Here is a 20196-nt window from a genome sequence, read left to right on the forward strand (position 1 = left end):
TGTAGTTGAAATGAGTGAGAGCAGTTTAAATCATTATTACATAGCTTGTATAGTATAGCTTGTAATAGTATATAATACAGCACAGCTCTTACATTAAATAAACAGTACTGTTGGACAGAAGCTTTTACTGGTAGAACAGTGCCCCCACCTGGCTCCACAGAGGAATTACAAGTCAGACTCAGTGCAGGGTGTATCCTCTTTGCATTTACTAATAGCCATGTAATAAAGAGGTGAATTATCACACAGTGGAATTGATGATTATCTGACAAAATGTATCAACGCTTCACTATGAGAAGGTAATATTCCAGCTACCAGTAAGTCCTACTACAGTTTGGTGATGATTTCAGAAAAATAATACTCTTGTCCTATGCAAAGTTTGGTTGAAAACACACAGCTTTTCCTTGTAAACGTCATAATGAACCTCTCTTTCCTGTACCGTGATGAAGACTCTTCTTTTCTCCATGGCTCCTTTAGCTTACTATGGAAGCATTCCATAAGATTGAAATGCCTTCTGTGTGTGTGTGTGTATGTATATATATATATATATATATATATATATATATATATATATATACACATACATACATACATACATACCAGCTCTGTGCGGTGTGAAAATAGTTTTTGTACTTACTCATTGTTTGAAGTCTAAAGGCATCAAAAAAACTGTTGTTTACAAGAACTTCCTGTATACAAGGCTAGTGTATCTGCTCTTGCGAGCCCAGTGTCCACAGCCAGAGCGGACTCTCACCGAGTCTGCAGTGCAGACCGAAGTCAGTGTGAGTGGCACTTTGTACTTTATGGATTGGATCAGGATCGCAGCCGAGATGGATCCGGTGTGAGCACGGGGGTTAAAAATTCTAACCTTGATAGGAGAGGAGCTGTCACACTCCACCTGAACTATGATTCGGTTGCTTGGGTGGTATTGTCATGTTCCTTTGTTTGTATTGCTTACTAATTCTGTTGTCCCTTTTAGATTTCTCCACGCCCACTTTGGGAGGAGCCACAAGACGTGCCACAGCTGTTCCTCATTCCATTTCCCCCATTTATACCCACCTGTGGCGACTGGAGGGTACTCGGCTATTGTTCTGGTCTCCATGCCATATGCTCTCGCTTCTGACCTTCTGGTTACATCGACTATCCCGGGTGCCCTCCAGTCGATGTGGACTACTCCTGCTGCACGCCCTGTGGCCCCCTCGATCCCTGTTGGTACTTTGATTTCCTGGTTTTTACCCGCGGCATCTTTTCTTTCCTTTTACATGCCATTGTCCTTGGTTACCCCTTTGTTGTCACGTAATCCAATTAAAAGACTTGAAGTGCAACTGACCACGGTGTCCTCTGCATCCTGGGATCCGAACCCGGTTCCTACCGCAAACTCGTCACAGGAGCAATGCTATCCAAAACATTTACAAGACTTGATGTATGAAAGCTGTAGAAATCCTCCCCTTGAGGACTGTAAGTGGGTTCCGAATAGAGGATAAGGGAGTCTTAAAGAACCAAATTATAGAATGAGAACCAGATTGTTTATTCCTGACAACAATACCTAATACAGACATCTGCAGTCCCTGTATGCCTACAAGTAAGCGGGTCCTATTACAGCGCAGCTGCAAAAAGCACAACAATACCTAATACAGACATCCGGGCTTATCTGCAGTCCTTGTATGCCTACAAGTAAGCGGGTCCTACCGAAGTCAGTGTGAGTGGCACTTTGTACTTTATGGATTGAATCAGGACCGCAGCTGAGACGGATCCAGTGTGAGCGCTGGGGTTAAAAATTCTAACCTTGATAGGAGAGGAGCAATGCTATCCAAAACATTTATAAGACTTGAGGTATGAAAGCTGTAGAAACCCTCCCCTTGAGGACTGTAAGTGGGTTCCGAATAGAGGATGAGGGAGTCTTAAAGAACCAAATTATAGAATGAGAACCAGATTGTTTATTCCTTACAACAATACCTAATACAGACATCCGGGCTTATCTGCAGTCCCTGCATGCCTACAAGTAAGCGGGTCCTATTACAGCGCAGCTGCAAAAAAGCACAACAATACCTAATACAGACGTCCGGGCTTATCTGCAGTCCCTGCATGCCTACAAGTAAGCGTGTCTTATTACAGCGCAGCTGCAAAAAAAGCACCCTTCCTTTCCCTGCCCGGCCTTTTATACACTTGAGGCTGGAGTCCTGTCATATGCGTACTGGATGTTTCCACCTTTACTGTCAGATGCCACGTTAGTCCTTCCTTGTGCGGGTGCGTGTATAAGTATCCTTTGTATTTGTGAGACTATATGTTTGCTTTTATCTTTAGCTAGCAAAATTGAGCAAATATCTTCAAAGCTCAACAGATCACTAACATGATCTGATGACCAGTTGATAGCGGGAATTGGGTAGCTGTTTTTGGATATCGTAAACAAAATGGAAAATAATCCGGCAGTAGCAAGTCCAAGGTTTTTTTAGAGACTTAGCGGAAAGCTGACAAGTAATAAAGTGGGTCATGTGCTTAAGAGCGTCAATCATACTTTTCCCAAGAACACTCAGAAGAATCAAAGAAAAATTGACGGGATGCTTGCATTTTGGAGACCGGACATATTAATAGGTAAGCACCAAAAAAACAAAACAAAACGGAGGTGGATCAAGAAAAGTGACCGTCCAAAAGGCCTTGAACAAACAGAACTTGATGGAGGAAAGCAATGCAGATATATATCATCGTTTATCTTACAGAGACATCAAACACATCACATGGCAAGTCTTTGAAAACATTCTTCAAGGCAGACTTGAACCTGATCCAAGGCCACAGTGTGCAACTAGTGCTTTGTTTGTTTACTTCAGCTTTTCCCTGATTACAGCGTCTCTGCCTTCGTATACAGTCATGGAAAAATGATTAGACCAGACTTGTGTCTTTAGTTTATTTGTTGATTTTAATGCCTGGTACAACTAAAGGCGGAAATATAACGATGGCAACAAAAATAGAGTTCATACGTGAGCTTATAGATGAGCCAAGAAGATGGTTTTTAAGTTTTTACATAAATAGTGATGGCGTTGCGCTGCCAAATCAGTGCTTTTAGGCATTCCGGGAGGTGCTGGAGCCTATCCCAGCTGTCTTCAGGCGAGAGGCAGGGTACACCCTTGGACTAATGGCCAGCCAATCACAGGGCGCATATAGACAAACAACCATTCACACTCACATTCATACCTGTGGACAATTTGGAGTCGCTAATTAACCTAGCATGTTTTTGGAATGTGGGAGGAAACCGGAGTACCCGGAGAAAACCCACGCATGCACGGGGAGAACATGGAACTCCACATAGAGGTGGCCGAGGAATTGGAATTGAATCCTGGTCTCCTAGCTGTGAGGCCTGTGTGATAACCACTCGTGCAGTCTTGATGAATTTAATTTTAATCAAACCAAGTGGGAGGAGGTAGAGGATGAAGACGAGAGGACAAAGCATTGAACCTTGAGGGACGCCTTGGGAGAGGAGGAGTAGCTGTGAGGTCTGCGTGCTAACTACTCGACCGTGTGCCGCCTTCATGTAATTGTATTATTATTTATATACGCTATATTGTTTGTAAGTATGTTCTATATTGTTGGAATTTCTAAAACGTGAACGGTGAATTCGAAAAAACACTCACATTCATACCTATGGACAATTTGGAGTCGCTAATTAACCTAGCATGTTTTTTCAGAATTTGGGAGGAAACCGGAGTACCCGAAGAAAACCCACGCATGCACGGGGAGAACATGCCAACTCCACACAGAGATGGCCGAGGGTGGAATTGAACCCTGGTCTCCTAGCTGTGAGGTCTGCGCGCTAACCACTCGACCGCCGTGCCGCCTAATTCTGCCTCATAAATAGTTTAAAAACGTGCAAATTAAATCACAGTAGCATAGATGCCTGCTAGTTGAGGATTATATTCCAAAACCGTCAATAACAGGTCAAAACTCACAAATAATGGATGCCCCCCCCCCAAAAAAATTCTATTTTTCTATACTCCAAACCCTAAAATATGGCTCAAATTTTCACCTTCTGCTGGATTAAGAGCTGCAGATAGTGCCATCAAACGACTTTCCACTAATGTTGTCATAAAAACAGAGAAAATAAATCTGCCAATATGCGTCGGGGGGGGGGGGGTTAAGTGTTGTTTCCTAATACAAGAGGTACTCCTGTGCTGTTGGTGGTTGGTGGGGGGTCATTTCTCGGCAGCTGGAAAAGAAGAACACAAAACTGATGTTACATTTAGGTTAAGGCAGTGCTTATGAGTGGTGTGTTAGTCATGAACGAACAGGTCAAAACAACTAGTTCTTTTTTTGTGAACGGAATGAACGAGGTCACCGCCCCTAAAATACCCGTTCAGTCCGCTCAGTTGCAAATTTTTTGATTGGCTGGAGAGCCAGTTCACCGTTCTTTTTGCAGGGCGGGACTATCTGCGTGCTTCCATTCACAAAAAAGAACTAGTTCTTTTGACTCGTCTGTTCATGACCGACACACCACTTATCATCTTGCTGTTGAGTCGGAAAAAAAACGTGAACATGAGTGAACGGACTGACTAGACACAGCTGACCGGGTCTATGCACAGAAGGAGATCACAGGCTAACGACCAATTTACCGAAGCGACCAAAATGAACGGATCTTTTTACTGAATTAAATGAAAGGTTTTGCCCACCACAGAGCAACCGCTCCAGTCTTCATTTATGGATATGGTTCTACCATATCTTACTTATTGTGTGGAAATATGGACTAATAACTATAAAAGCAATCTTCACTCGCTAAATGTACTGCAAAAAAAGGTCAGTAAGGATAATTCATAATGCCGCCTACAGAGAACATACTAACTCCTTATTTCTAAAATCACAAATACTTCAACTTGCTGATATAGTTCATCTTCAAACAGCTAAAATAATGCATAAGGCTAAAAATAACCAATTAGCTAAAAATGTCATCCAATACTTCTCTACAAGAGAGGAGAAATATGATCTCAGGGAAGAAGTACATTTGAAACACTTCTATGCTAGGACTACGTTATGCTAGCCATAGCATTTCAGTATGTGGAATCAAACTATGGAATGGATTGAGTAAGGAAATCAAACAATGCACAACGATGAGCCAATTCAAGAAACAATACAAGCAGTTGATGTTTGCTAAATACAAGGATGAAGAGTCTTGAACCAGTCATGATGTGCTATATATATATGTGAAAATTAAAATTAAAATTAAAATTAAAATTAAAATTAAAATTAAAATTAAAATTAAAATTAAAATTAAAATTAAAATTAAAATAATTTAAAAAATAAAATAAAATTATATTAGGAAAGCAGGAAGTGAACAAATGTAACAGTTACTGATTGTAAAAGTACCAGATGGAGGGGTAAGATTTAATAAGCTTTGCTTCTTCCTACTCCTTTTGGACATGTGGAACTGGGAACTGATTATGGGATGCACTCAATTGTAATCTGATGCATGTTCAAATGAAATAAAACCATTACCATTTTAACCAAACCAAAAACAACAAAGTTAGCTGTTGTTGTAGCACATGTGCAGTACTATCCTTTGCACCTAAGCAGACAAAGATACCCACTGTACTATGAGCAATATAGCCTGGAGTTCAGTCACTCTCTGAGAGTTGATAACTCAAAACACTGATTCATGGATTAGCCTGTGGGGAAAGTAATTTTAAAAAAACCATCCACAAAGTTATTATTGTTTTTCTTCTCACTCTGCTGCAAATTGTTGACTCACACAAGACAATGATGAATACACAAACCTTTGGTGTTGTTGTTTACGATGCCCTCTGCCCTCTGCAGTGGGCGCTGACTGGTAGCCTGGTTGCTACTGGCCATATCGCTCTCCATGGCAAAAGGATCAGAGTGGTTTCCAAAAAGACTTCCTTGCCTCTGTTAATAAAAGTTACATACCGTCAAATATATGCGTGACATACATACATTATATGAAGATGATAATGACATTAATTGCCTCGATTGACTTTTATTTACCCTGAAGATTTCCTCCCTCATTCACACTCACATTCATACCTATGAACAATTTGGAGTGGTCAATTAACCGAGCATATTTTTGGAATGTGTTCGTGTTCTTACAAAATAACACTAAACTCATCACACACCAACTTAACACTCAAAAGATATAATTATGAAACCAGCTCAACCGAATCATTCATTCATTTATTCATTTTCTACAGCTTTTTCTCACGAGGGTCGCGGGAGTGCTGAAGCCTATCCCAGCTGTCTTTGGGCGAGAGGCGGGGTACACCCTGGACTGGTGGCCAGCCAATCACAGGGCACATATAGACAAACAACCATTCACACTCACATTCATACCTATGGACAATTTGGAGTCGCTAATTAACCTAGCATGTTTTTGGAATGTGTTAGTGTTCTTACAAAGAACACTATCTCATCACACACCAACTTAACACTCAAAAGGTATAATTATGAAACCAGCTCAAGGCAAATATCATTCATTCATTTTTCCTCACGAGGGTCGCGGGTGGTGCTGGAGCCTATCCCAGCTGTCTTCGGGCAAGAGTCGGGGTACACCCTGGACTGGTGGCCAGCCAATCACAGAGCACATATAGACAAACAACCATTCACACTCACATTCATACCTATGGACAATTTGGAGTCGCTAATTAACCTAGCATGTTTTTTGGAATGTGGGAGGAAACCGGAGTACCCTGGAATTGAACCCTGGTCTCCTAGCTGTGAGGTCTCTGCGCTAACCACCAAATATAACAATAATCATAATTCATAAAAATATTAAACATTATATTGCATGAGTTCTGTAGTCTCGACCTAAAGTCTGTTTTATTTGAGAAATCTCTCATTTGTTAGTATTAGGGTGGATTGACACAATAAAAAATTACAAATATTGCAATTATATTTTCACAGCTACATGAAAATGTGTTGGAAAAACCCCAAAAAACATAGTTTTGGTACTTATAGGCAATTAGTATGATTACTTACTAAGGTGCTAGGCCAGTAAGAGACAATACTATTATTGTAGTACAGTAAACCTCGGATATATCGGATTCAGTTGTTCCCACTGGTTTTGTCCGATATAAGCGAAATCTGTTATATGCGTATACCGGAAAATGTCAGTTTTACGCATATATGGGATTTATTTCCGGTATATGCGTAAATGGGATTTTATCCGTTATGAAAAGGCACTTCCTTGACTATGTTTCCAATGTACCTGGACGCGCAGGCAACGCTGCAAACGCTGCAAATGACGTCGTATAGCGGCCTGTCACGATTCGGCGAATCGGAGCGCCACGATGCGGCCATCCGATATATGCGAGGGAAATTGGAACGGGACTGGAGATTTTGTCCGAAATAGGCGAAATCCGTTATAAAAAATCCGATATATGCAATGAATTTTTATTGGAAATGCATTACAGAAAAATTGGTTCTTTTTTTATCTGTCCGTTGTGAGCGAATTTCCGATATATCCGAGGTTTACTGTACATTCAAATAGAAATAAATAAATAATAAATAAAAAAATCAGATATTCATTGACATTAATTCCCTCGATCGACTTATACTTACCCTGAAGATTTCCTCTACGGCATCATCGCTAACTATCTCGTCCTCATTCAGGAGATCCCCAGAGATGGCTCGATGCAGCTCTGGAGCGGCCTCCTCCTCAATGTTCCGAAGTCCTGCCTGATAGACACATACGTAATGGGGTGATTTTGGTGACTCTTGCTATAGTTAAAAGGCCAAAAGTCTGACGGCCGGCACTCCCTTGAACATATCATGGGCAGCCACGGTGCGCAACCATTGCGGAGTTAGTGTTTGATTTAAAGGTTGTTTTGCGTTGTTGGGGTTTTGCTTTTGTTGGTATTGGTTTGCTGTTGTGTTTGGTTTGTTGTGTTTTTTTTAAATTCCACCCCCCCTCCCAATTAGGGCAGGAATGAACAGTCAAAGCACTTAAATCTCTTCAGGTCTTATGAAAGTAGAAAAACTGCTGCAGTAATAACAGCAACAATGAAACTACACAAGAGCACTGGGTAGTGTTCCTTTCATGCCCAAGGCGAGGCACAGACTAATTTTTGTTTATTGAATAATTATTAGTGATATTGTTACAGTTTAAAATGACACAAATCAGGTACAAAATAGCATGTATGAATATATTTACTGCTTACCTGTATTTCATTTGTTGCATTTTTCTTTGTGGGCCTGCAACCATAGTATTCTTCTTGTCTTTTCTTCAATTTCCGAAAGTAATCCTGGATTAAGAATGTTGCATAGAATTTTCCGACTGTCACTTCATCATCTGATATAACAGAGGAAAATAAGAAGGATGGTTAGAAATGTTTTATTCCTAAGAGATGATATGAAAACATATAAATACAACCTGATTTTTCATAATGTTATGCTAAGAGTCCACTGGGCCGGTGCCATTTGGTGCGAGTTTGCGGTAATGCAATTTGCTGTGGAACCTAGTGTCACCAATAAGGTGCCTAGCGGCGTTCAGTGGCTCAAACTGCCTCCCAACTGGCTCGTGGTGGCCCGTAAACTCAAAAATTTAGTTTGGAGAAAGAAAATTTTGAAGAAAATTCCAAAATGTTTAAAACCTTAAAAAATTCCACCTATTGGAATCCACTGGAGTGTAATGGTGCGAACCAAGTAGCGCCAATGATGCTTGGAGTCCACTGGGCCGGCGCCAGTTGGAGCCAGTTCACGCCAAAGATTATGTGATTGGCACGTAGTGGCTAGCTGTGGCGCCGAATACGGTAACATGCCAAGCGAACATGAATTCAAATTAATCATAATTCATAAAAATGATAAAAATGCACATCATGGGACGTACTGGTACCTATTTCGGTGCTATAAACCATGACAAAAAAACCCTAAAACAAAACACCAACAATGTTCTATTTACATGACTTGGAAATGTTCCATTTACTGACTTGTATACAAACCAAGACAATCATCTCAGCGTCAATCACAGACGGAATAGTGAATGCTACTGGCTCTCAATTTCACTACAAAGACTCAACAACAAGATGTACAAAGAATGCTAAACTAATCGTACAGCAACTTAACACCCAAAAGGTATACCAAGAAACATACAAACAAATATCAATATGAGTTTTAAATTAAAGTATTTGAACATTTCCCTATAATGCAGTGGCTTATACCCCGGAAATGGTGGTAAAAGGAAAACAGCACTTTAGGGTGGAATTTCACCCATCTTTAAAAATCCTAATGTGAAACACGAACACATATTTCTTTCCCTTTTTGATGCGTTCCAACGACAGAACAAGTTAATAGGAGCTAGCTAAAAATGCATGTCATGGGACGTCCTGGTACCTATTTTGGCACTATAAACCATAAAAAATAAAACCCCAAAACAAAACACCAACAATGTTCCATTTACATGACTTGGAAATTGAACATTTACTGACTTGCATACAAACCAAGACAATCATCTCAGCGTCAATCACAGACGGAATAGTGAATGCTACTGCTCTCACTACAAAGACTTAAAAACAAGATGTACAAAGAATGCTAAACTCATCGTACAGCAACTTAACACCCAAAAGGTATACCAAGAAACATACAAACAAATATCAATATGAGTTTAAAATTAAAGTATTTGAACATTTTCTATAATGCATTGGCTTATACCCCGGAAATGGTGGTGAAAGGAAAACAGCACTTTCGGGGGGAATTCCACCCATCATTAAAAATCCTAATGTGAAACACGAACACATATTTCTTTCCTTTTTTGATGCGTTCCAACGAAAGAACAAGTTAATATGAGCAAGCTAAAAATACATGTCATGGGACGTACTGGTACCTATTTTGGTGCTATAAACCATAACAAATAAAACCCCAAAACAAAACACCATCAATGTTCCATTTACATGACTTGGAAATTGAACATTTACTGACTTGTATACAAACCAAGACAATCATCTCAGTGTCAATCACAGACGGAATAGTGAATACTACTGGCTCTCAATTTCACTACAAAGACTCAACGACAAGATGTACAAAGAATGCTAAACTCATCGTACAGCAACTTAACACCCAAAAGGTGTACCAAGAAACATACAAACAAATATCAATATGAGTTTAAAATTAAAGTATTTGAACATTCCTATAATGCAGTGGCTTATACCCCCGGAAATGGTGGTGAAAGGAAAACAGCACTTTAGGGGGGAATTCCACCCATCATTAAAAATCCTAATGTGAAACACGAACACATATTTCTTTCCTTTTTTGATGCGTTCCAACGAAAGAACAAGTTAATATGAGCTAGCTAAAAATACATGTCATGGGACGTACTGGTACCTATTTTGGTGCTATAAACCATAAATAATAAAAGCCCAAAACAAAACACCAACAATGCTCCATTTACTGACTTGTATACAAACCAAGTCAATCATCTCAGTGTCAATCACAGACGGAATAGTGAATACTACTGGCTTTCACTACAAAGACTCAACAACAAGATGTACAAAGAATGCTAACCTCATCATACAGCAACTTAACACCCAAAAGGTATACCAAGAAACATACAAACAAATATCAATATGAGTTTAAAATTAAAGTATTTCAACATTTTCCTATAATGCAGTGGCTTATACCCCGGAAATGGTGGTGAAAGGAAAACAGCACTTCAGGGGGGAATTCCACCCATCTTTAAAAATCCTAATGTGAAACACGAACACATATTTCTTTCCTTTTTTGATGCGTTCCAACGAAAGAACAAGTTAATATGAGCAAGCTAAAAATACATGTCATGGGACGTACTGGTACCTATTTCGGCGCTATAAACCATAACAAATAAAACCCCAAAACAAAACACCATCAATGTTCCATTGGAAATTGAACATTTACTGACTGGTATACAAACCAAGACAATCATCTCAGTGTCAATCACAGACGGAATAGTGAATACTACTGGCTTTCACTACAAAGACTCAACAACAAGATGTACAAAGAATGCTAACCTCATCATACAGCAACTTAACACCCAAAAGGTATACCAAGAAACATACAAACAAATATCAATATGAGTTTAAAATTAAAGTATTTGAACATTTTCCTATAATGCAGTTGCTTATACTCCCGGAAATGGTGGTGAAAGGAAAACAGCACTTTAGGGGGGAATTCCACCCATCATTAAAAATCCTAATGTGAAACACGAACACATATTTCTTTCCCTTTTTGATGCGTTCCAACGAAAGAACAAGTTAATATGAGCAAGCTAAAAATACATGTCATGGGACGTACTGGTACCTATTTTGGTGCTATAAACCATAAATAATAAAACCCCAAAACAAAACACCAACAATGTTCCATTTTCATGACTTGGAAATTGAACATTTACTGACTTGTATACAAACCAAGTCAATCATCTCAGCGTCAATCACAGACGGAATAATGAATGCTACTGGCTTTCACTATAAAGACTCAACAACAAGATGTACAAAGAATGCTAAACTCATCATACAGCAACTTAACACCCAAAAGGTACACCAAGAAACATACAAACAAATATCAATATGAGTTTAAAATTAAAGTATTTGAACATTCCTATAATGCAGTGGCTTATACCCCGGAAATGGTGGTGAAAGGAAAACAGCACTTTAGGGGGGAATTCCACCCATCTTTAAAAATCCTAATGTGAAACACGAACACATATTTCTTTCCTTTTTTGATGCGTTCCAACGAAAGAACAAGTTAATATGAGCAAGCTAAAAATACATGTCATGGGACATACTGGTACCTATTTTGGTGCTATAAACCATAACAAATAAAAGCCCAAAACAAAACACCAACAATATTTCATTTATATGACTTGGAAATTGAACATTTACTGACTTGTATACAAACCAAGCCAATCATCTCAGCGTCAATTCCAGACCGAATAGTGAATGCTACTGGCTCTCAATTTCACTACAAAGACTCAACAACAAGATGTACAAAGAATGCTAAACTCATCGTACAGCAACTTAACACCCAAAAGGTATACCAAGAAACATACAAACAAATATCAATATGAGTTTAAAATTAAAGTATTTGAACATTTCCCTATAATGCAGTGTCTTAAACCGTCATCATCATTAAAAATCCTAATGTGAAACACGAACACATATTTCTTTCCCTTTTTGATGCGTTCCAACGAGAGAACAAGTTAATATGAGCTAGCTAAAAATGCATGTCATGGGACGTACTGGTACCTATTTTGGTGCTATAAACCATAAATAATAAAACCCCAAAACAAAACACCAACAATGTTCCATTTACATGACTTGGAAATTGAACATTTACTGACTTGTATACAAACCAAGCCAATCATCTCAGCGTCAATCACAGACGGAATAATGAATGCTACTGGCTTTCACTACAAAGACTCAACAACAAGATGTACAAAGAATGCTAAACTCATCGTACAGCAACTTAACACCCAAAAGGTGTACCAAGAAACATACAAACAAATATCAATATGAGTTTTAAATTAAAGTATTTGAACATTTCCCTATAATGCAGTGGCTTATACCCCGGAAATGGTGGTAAAAGGAAAACAGCACTTTAGGGTGGAATTTCACCCATCTTTAAAAATCCTAATGTGAAACACGAACACATATTTCTTTCCCTTTTTGATGCGTTCCAACGACAGAACAAGTTAATAGGAGCTAGCTAAAAATGCATGTCATGGGACGTCCTGGTACCTATTTTGGCACTATAAACCATAAAAAATAAAACCCCAAAACAAAACACCAACAATGTTCCATTTACATGACTTGGAAATTGAACATTTACTGACTTGTATACAAACCAAGACAATCATCTCAGCGTCAATCACAGACGGAATAGTGAATGCTACTGGCTCTCACTACAAAGACTTAAAAACAAGATGTACAAAGAATGCTAAACTCATCGTACAGCAACTTAACACCCAAAAGGTATACCAAGAAACATACAAACAAATATCAATATGAGTTTAAAATTAAAGTATTTGAACATTTTCTATAATGCATTGGCTTATACCCCGGAAATGGTGGTGAAAGGAAAACAGCACTTTCGGGGGGAATTCCACCCATCATTAAAAATCCTAATGTGAAACACGAACACATATTTCTTTCCTTTTTTGATGCGTTCCAACGAAAGAACAAGTTAATATGAGCAAGCTAAAAATACATGTCATGGGACGTACTGGTACCTATTTTGGTGCTATAAACCATAAATAATAAAACCCCAAAACAAAACACCAACAATGTTCCATTTACATGACTTGGAAATTGAACATTTACTGACTTGTATACAAACCAAGACAATCATCGGCGTCAATCACAGACGGAATAGTGAATACTACTGGCTTTCACTACAAAGACTCAACAACAAGAATGCTAAACTCATCATACAGCAACTTAACACCCAAAAGGTACACCAAGAAACATACAAACAAATATCAATAGTTTAAAATTAAAGTATTTGAACATTTTCCTATAATGCAGTGGCTTATACCCCCGGAAATGGTGAAGAAATGTGCGTGTTGCTACATGATCACAGCACGTATATAAAACCATAAAACCTTGTTGGATGTTTTTGGAGGTGTTTTAACAGTGGCCGGAATAGGCGTGTCCCATTAAGTGCATTAATTAACTGCCTGATTTGATCTGTTTTTAGATCTTTAGAACTCACAGGAAAAGAGACAGACATGGATGTTCATGTATGTTCATGTCTCATACAAGGATTGTGGATGATGGGCAAAATTCCCCAAAAAGTGGAACCCCACCACCTGCCCCCACCACCATACTGACCTCCAATGGGTGGGATGACTTGGTCCAGTAGTTTCATACTAGTCCGCTTCCAGATCTTCTTAATAATAGCTCTAAGCTCCTCGTTGGCTTGTTCAAAATTCCCTGATTAAAAAAAGTCATAGTAACATCAATAACAATGAAAGAAATTAAATATTTAAGTTGCACATTTCTGTAGGTTTTGACTGTATTAATTCTGGATACAGTAAACCTCGGATATATCGAACTCGGATATATCGGAAATTCGCTCACAATGGATAGATAAAAAAGAACCGATTTTTCTGTAATGCATTTCCAATAAAATTCATTGCATATATGGGATTTTTTATAACGGATTTCGCCTATTTCGGACAAAATCTCCAGTCCCGTTCCAATGCATTTCCATGAAATTTCCCTCGCATATATCGGATGGCCGCATCGTTATGCTAATCTTGTTGATGTCTCTCCTGGCTCCAGATTTAGGACAAATATAAAAGTGAGTGACGTCAATAATACTAGCACAGCAGTGAATGAGATCTTAACCTCACAATTGGAAATAACGTAGGCCTGACGGGCGTAACAGGGCCTAGCTTAATTAACAATTTGTTATGCTCAGAGTCCAATAAATTCTCATTACCTTACGTCTCTTTTCATTGCCCAGTCCAGGTACATTGGAAACATAGTCAAGGAAGTGCCTTTTTATAACGGATAAAATCCGATTTACGCATATACCGGATATAAATCCGATATATGCGTAAAATGGACATTTTCCGGTATACGCATATAACGGATTTCGCTTATATCGGACAAAACCAATGGGAACAATTGAATCCAATATATCAGAGGTTTACTGTATATCGATAGAACCATAAATTCAGACATTTCTGAAATATCGAAATATACAGTCAGGTACAATGCATGCGAATATGGGTAAGCCATTTCAATCGGGTTCTTTGTACTTTGAAACTGCTGCCTTTCAGAATTAATGAGCATGTCATTGCCGGGAATACAGTTTGTACTATATCAACAAAATGATACCCCGCGGAGCTGAAAAGAAGGTCACACACAAATGTTTACTTGTACTGCCTTAGCTTTGATTACGTAGTTGCCGTGGTATGGTTTCCACAAGCTTTTGCATTGTCACAACATTTATTTCTGCCCACAGTGGATTCATTTTTCCCTTAACCTGATTTTTGTAGTTTCAGCAATATCCTCGATGTCCTCGCTGGCTTGATGCATGCCAATAATTGGACTTTTCTGAAACCGATTTACATCTTTTCTACAACCTCAGGATGTCATGGTAATGGTTTAATTTCATTTGAACATGCATCAGATTACAATTGAGTGCATCACATAATCAGTTCCCAGTTCCACATGCCCAAAAGGAGTAGGAAGAAGCAAAGCTTATTAAATCCTACCCCTCCATCTGGTACTTTTATAATCAGTAACTGTTACATTTGTTCACTTCCTGCTTTCCATAATACAGTTTTTGTTTTTGTTTTTTGAGAACATATAGCTGATAGTATGATACTATGATAGTACTTTTACAGATAAATTAGACAAATAATTCAAGCCGGACTGTTAGAATTATAAGCGTAAAATAGTGTGTTTGTGTTAAATATATATTCTGGACCCCCAATTTTGTTAACGAGTCCACCCCTGCCATTTAAGGATGTCTGGGTTGCAATGATGTCCGTAGAACTCTATAATTAAACACTGCTCGGAGCATGTACCCGAATACAGTATACCTTCCTGGGCCACTGACTTTGTTTTTGGCCAGGACGTTTATTCATTCATTTTCTACCGCTTTTTCCTCACGAGGGAGCCTATCCCAGCTGTCTTTTGGGCGAGAGGTGGGGTACACCCTGGACTGGCGGCCAACCAATCACAGGGCACATATAGACAAACAACCATTCACACTCACATTCATACCTATGGACAATTTGGAGTCGCTAATTAACCTAGCATGATTTTTGGAATGTGGGAGGAAACCGGAGTACCCGGAGAAAACCCACGCATGCACGGGGAGAACATGCAAACTCCACACAGAGATGGCCGAGGGTGGAATTGAACCCTGGATTAAACGTGTCTATTGTAAACTGTTAAATAATCCAAAATCACAAACCTTCTGTCTTGATTTTCAGTGCAGTTCTAACCAGGGCAAACAGCGTCGCATTGAAGGTGACTGTCCCGTCACTGTTGAGAGGCATATTCATGGAGACCAGCCTCTGCAGCAAAAGGCAGAAAGAAAAACAACATAAAACAGCTTTGGGATGTCTGATTCCCATACATCCATTAGAATCTATTATTGTTTGACATTCTGACATTCACTACCACGCATAGCTGCTGAACTGTTATGGTGAACTTTGACTGATATGGTAATGGTTTAATTTCATTTGAACATGCATCAGATTACAATTGAGTGCATCCCATAATCAGTTCCCAGTTCCACATGTCCAAAAGGAGTAGGAAGAAGCAAAGCTTATTAAATCCTACCCCTCCATCTGGTACTTTTACAATCAGTAACTGTTACATTTGTTCACTTCCTGCTTTCCATAATACAGTTTAAGGTTTTTTTAAAAATATTTTTTAATAATGTACCTCATACCGAAGTACAAGGTGATATGAGCATCCGATGCCATAATGGGTACCATAGTAAGTGTCAATATAGTGATATATATAGCACATCATGACTGGTTCAAGACTCTTCATCCTTGTATTTAGCAAACATCAACTGCTTGTATTGTTTCTTGAATTGGCTCATCGTTGTGCATTGTTTGATTTCCTTACTCAATCCATTCCATAGTTTGATTCCACATACTGAAATGCTATGGCTAGCATAACGTAGTCCTAGCATAGAAGTGTTTCAAATGTACTTCTTCCCTGAGATCATATCTCTCCTCTCTTGTAGAGAAGTATTGGATGACATTTTTAGCTAATTGGCTAAAAATTAGCTAATATTTGTAGCCTTATGCATTATTTTAGCTGTTTGAAGACGAACTATATCAGCAAGTTGAAGTATTTGTGATTTTAGAAATAAGGAGTTAGTATGTTCTCTGTAGGCAGCATTATGAATTATCCTTACTGGCCTTTTTTGCAGTACATTTAGCAAGTGAAGATTGCTTTTATAGTTATTAGCCCATATTTCCACACAATAAGTAAGATATGGTAGAACCAGAGAGCAATAAAGAGTGTGGAGTGATTTCTGATCGAGAACAAATTTTGCTTTGTTCAATACTGAAATATTTCTGGCCACCTTATGTTGTATATTTGTAATATGAGGTTGATATCTTTAGAAGGCACAACAAAGAGAGACATGAGTCCATTCCATAGTTTGATTCCACATACTGAAATGCTATGGCTAGCATAACGTAGTCCTAGCATAGAAGTGTTTCAAATGTACTTCTTCCCTGCAGTGTTGCTTTTGCACCTTCTATCATTATTGCCAAAAAGACACGACTGCTTTTATTTATTTATATTTTACAAATGTAGCTCGGGGGTGTCCATTCATTTGTTTGTGTGCTTGTTTGATTTATAAGATGACACTCTCCTCTGGCAACACTGTTCCAAAGCTGAAAGGACAAGGAGACGGAGACAGAGAAATGTGTGTGTGTGTGTCACATGTCCGACACAAGCGTCACTCAGACATTCCTGCTGTTTGAGTGGATTTAGGGCCTCTTGTAGGCGTCCCTGAATGTTTTTTTTCCCTCTCTTTTATCACATTTTTGGAGTTGTCAAGTGTTTGTCTTTATTTCTGTTGTGCTAAAGTTTTTTTTCATTTGTCAACTTTTCAAATTGGACCTTGGATCCATTTTTGAGTAATACGTTCCCCATGTACTATATGGCTTGTGCTAAAATGATGAAAATATTAGGAAAGTGAGAAAATTACCTAGTAGTTTTACCCTACTGCAGGGGTCTCAAACTCTATTTACTTGGGGGCCACTGGAGCTAGGGTCTGGGCGAGACTGGGCCGCATCAGGTTTTCCAAAAAAAACAAAAAACGTTTCGATTTTCTACAAGAAAAGCTCTGATAAAACATTCCACTGTTCTTAAATATCTTACTTTTTAACAAAGTATTATTAGAGCCCTGTAGACATGACGAAACACAACTATAGTCACATTTATACTCTTTTTATTTACAACATATTGCGCAACTCCAGGGTCTTGAGACACATGCTAACTCGCAAACTAGAGAGCTAGCGACCTAAACGGTAGCCTTCAAGTTATTTCCTTTCAACTTAAATAGCCAAAAACTTACCACTTCCACACGGATAGGGAGGATAACTATTAACAGTTATTTAACCTTTAACATGAACATTAATCAAACGTAATAATTCTTTCTGGGTACATGATACCATACAGCATCCATATCAAACTTGCGCGGGCCGCACTAACATTAAACTTTCATATCAAGGCGGGGGCCTCAAACTAGTGTCCTGTGGCCACATTTGGCCCACGGGCCGCGTGTTTGAGACCCCTGCCCTACTGATGATATGTTTTGCTAATTAGCTAAATTGATCCCGTAGTCTGTGCATGCTATCATAAAAGTGTAATGTTAACAATGCAATACAGTCCTCTCTTGCTATATTGCTGTTGGAATATGGCTCTCTCACTATATATGATTGCTGTTTAGTGGTTGACTATTGACTATTATTATTATTAGTGAAAAATAACAAGTTACGTGTAGTAATGTGGTCACTAGGCATCAGTAATGTTTCCTTTCACTCTGCATGGAGGCTACTGATCCAGCAGAGCCCAGCCAACGTACCATGGTTGACATCGAGTGAAAAAAGGTTCTCCTCTCATTCTTTGTGGAAGTGGTAAATTTTTGGCTTCTCTCTTTTTTTTAATTGCAAACATTAAGTGTGTATTTACAAGTGTGATAATCAAATAAGGTGGATATTTACAACATAGATGAGAAGGTGATGAGAAACAATGAAACAAACCATAGACATAGGACGGTTAACAAGAGGAAGGGAGGGTTGTGTATCACAAGATTTGTCACACGTTTGTCGCTGGAGAAGTGGAATGTATAACTAACAGGAATCAGGATGAATGTGAAAAAGAAAAAAAAGAAGAGAGGGGAAAAAAGTGGTAATATAATAATAGTACAGATTCACATAATTGTGCTATATTGGTGAGCGAAAGAGAGAAAAAAATACATGTATAAATATAATAAGAAAGGGTAAATTAAGTTGCATTAAGTAAAAAAAAAAAGCAAAAAGCAAAAAAATGATAAATAAAGAATGCTAATGACCAGATTAATCATAAAATAAATGCAAAAATTGTGTATTTTTAAAAATTGTTTTTTATTTATTTTGTCTGCTCTCTTCTAATTTGGCTGGTGAGATAAAGTCACTTAGAAAACTTTGCTTGAAGTACTGAACGCTGTGTTTTTTTGAGAAAAGGACAGTTAACAAGGCTGACAGATTATTCCCCTGGTTCAGGGGAATAATTAATAATAATTATAATATATTAAATATATATGTTATTATAATATATTATTAATTATAATTAATAATAATAAACATTGCATGAATCACCAACGGACCATTAAAAAATGTAAACACAAATGTATACAAATATACAAACATGTTCCAATATGACTTAAAAACACAACATTTGAAAGTTTTCCCATAAGGCATTACGTCTGAGCAACGCATTTATTGGCGTGCTGCAATAACGTCAGCTTCCCTCTTTTCGCTTTGGGCCCTCTGGTGGACAGAAGCATTATTGCAGTGCCATTTTCTATTCCTTCTATGCTTTCTTCCAGAGAAACGAAATCCCTTATGGGAACACTTTGAAATGTTGGGATAGTGTTCATATAAAACTTGTATTGATACACGTGGGCAAAATGTACACAGCTGTATATACTAGTAGTGTACTTCTTGATTTGTATTAGCCTGATTTTGCACTTTATGCGTTCTTGTGTGCTTTGTACAATGTCATGTGTGCTCTTGTGCTTTTGATGCTGTAAACCAGGAATTTCCCCTCTGGGACTAATAAAGGCGTATTTTATCTTATTTCTGAGGTAAAACGTTTGAGTGTTACTTGCTGCGTGATGAGTTTAGTGTTGTTTGTAAGATGAAACCCTGTGTCATATTGTGTAATGACCTCCTGCAACCTCGTGCACGCAAACAGACGTGTGCGCGCCATAATATGCCACTTTATGACATCGGCTTATACAAGAACAAATCTTTTTTTATGCTAAATATAGTGGGTGTTGTGTATACACTGGAATTTAACATAAGTACAATGGAGAGACTAAGTAGTTACCTCGGTAGCTTGTTATGATCCCACGACTTTGTCGCCATGGTCTTTCCGCAGCAGATTACGCAGCTACACAGATGATCTGTTTCAACTTAACTTGAAATCAAACACTGCGTCACTGATATGCGTACCCCTCGGGGTACGGCTCTAATTCAACCCATTC

At 38.5% G+C, this 20196-nt stretch overlaps 1 protein-coding gene across 1 annotated transcript in view; it reads right to left on the reverse strand.

Annotated features, from left to right (window-relative positions):
- Window positions 1-2328: 2328 nt before the first annotated feature.
- The window catches only part of LOC131105927 (dihydropyridine-sensitive L-type skeletal muscle calcium channel subunit alpha-1-like), a 66541-nt gene continuing 48673 nt past the window's right edge, over window positions 2329-20196 (reverse strand). The window contains exons 37-42 of the mRNA XM_058054444.1: window positions 15889-15991; window positions 13788-13889; window positions 8151-8281; window positions 7552-7668; window positions 5754-5883; window positions 2329-4195 (exon numbers count right to left, since the gene is read on the reverse strand). Of these exons, the coding sequence (XP_057910427.1) occupies window positions 4182-4195; window positions 5754-5883; window positions 7552-7668; window positions 8151-8281; window positions 13788-13889; window positions 15889-15991 (597 nt within the window). The 3' untranslated portion in view covers window positions 2329-4181. The remainder of the gene's footprint in view (window positions 4196-5753; window positions 5884-7551; window positions 7669-8150; window positions 8282-13787; window positions 13890-15888; window positions 15992-20196) is intronic.

Source organism: Doryrhamphus excisus, chromosome 18 (assembly GCF_030265055.1).
Source record: "Doryrhamphus excisus isolate RoL2022-K1 chromosome 18, RoL_Dexc_1.0, whole genome shotgun sequence".
Classification (NCBI taxonomy): domain Eukaryota; kingdom Metazoa; phylum Chordata; class Actinopteri; order Syngnathiformes; family Syngnathidae; genus Doryrhamphus; species Doryrhamphus excisus.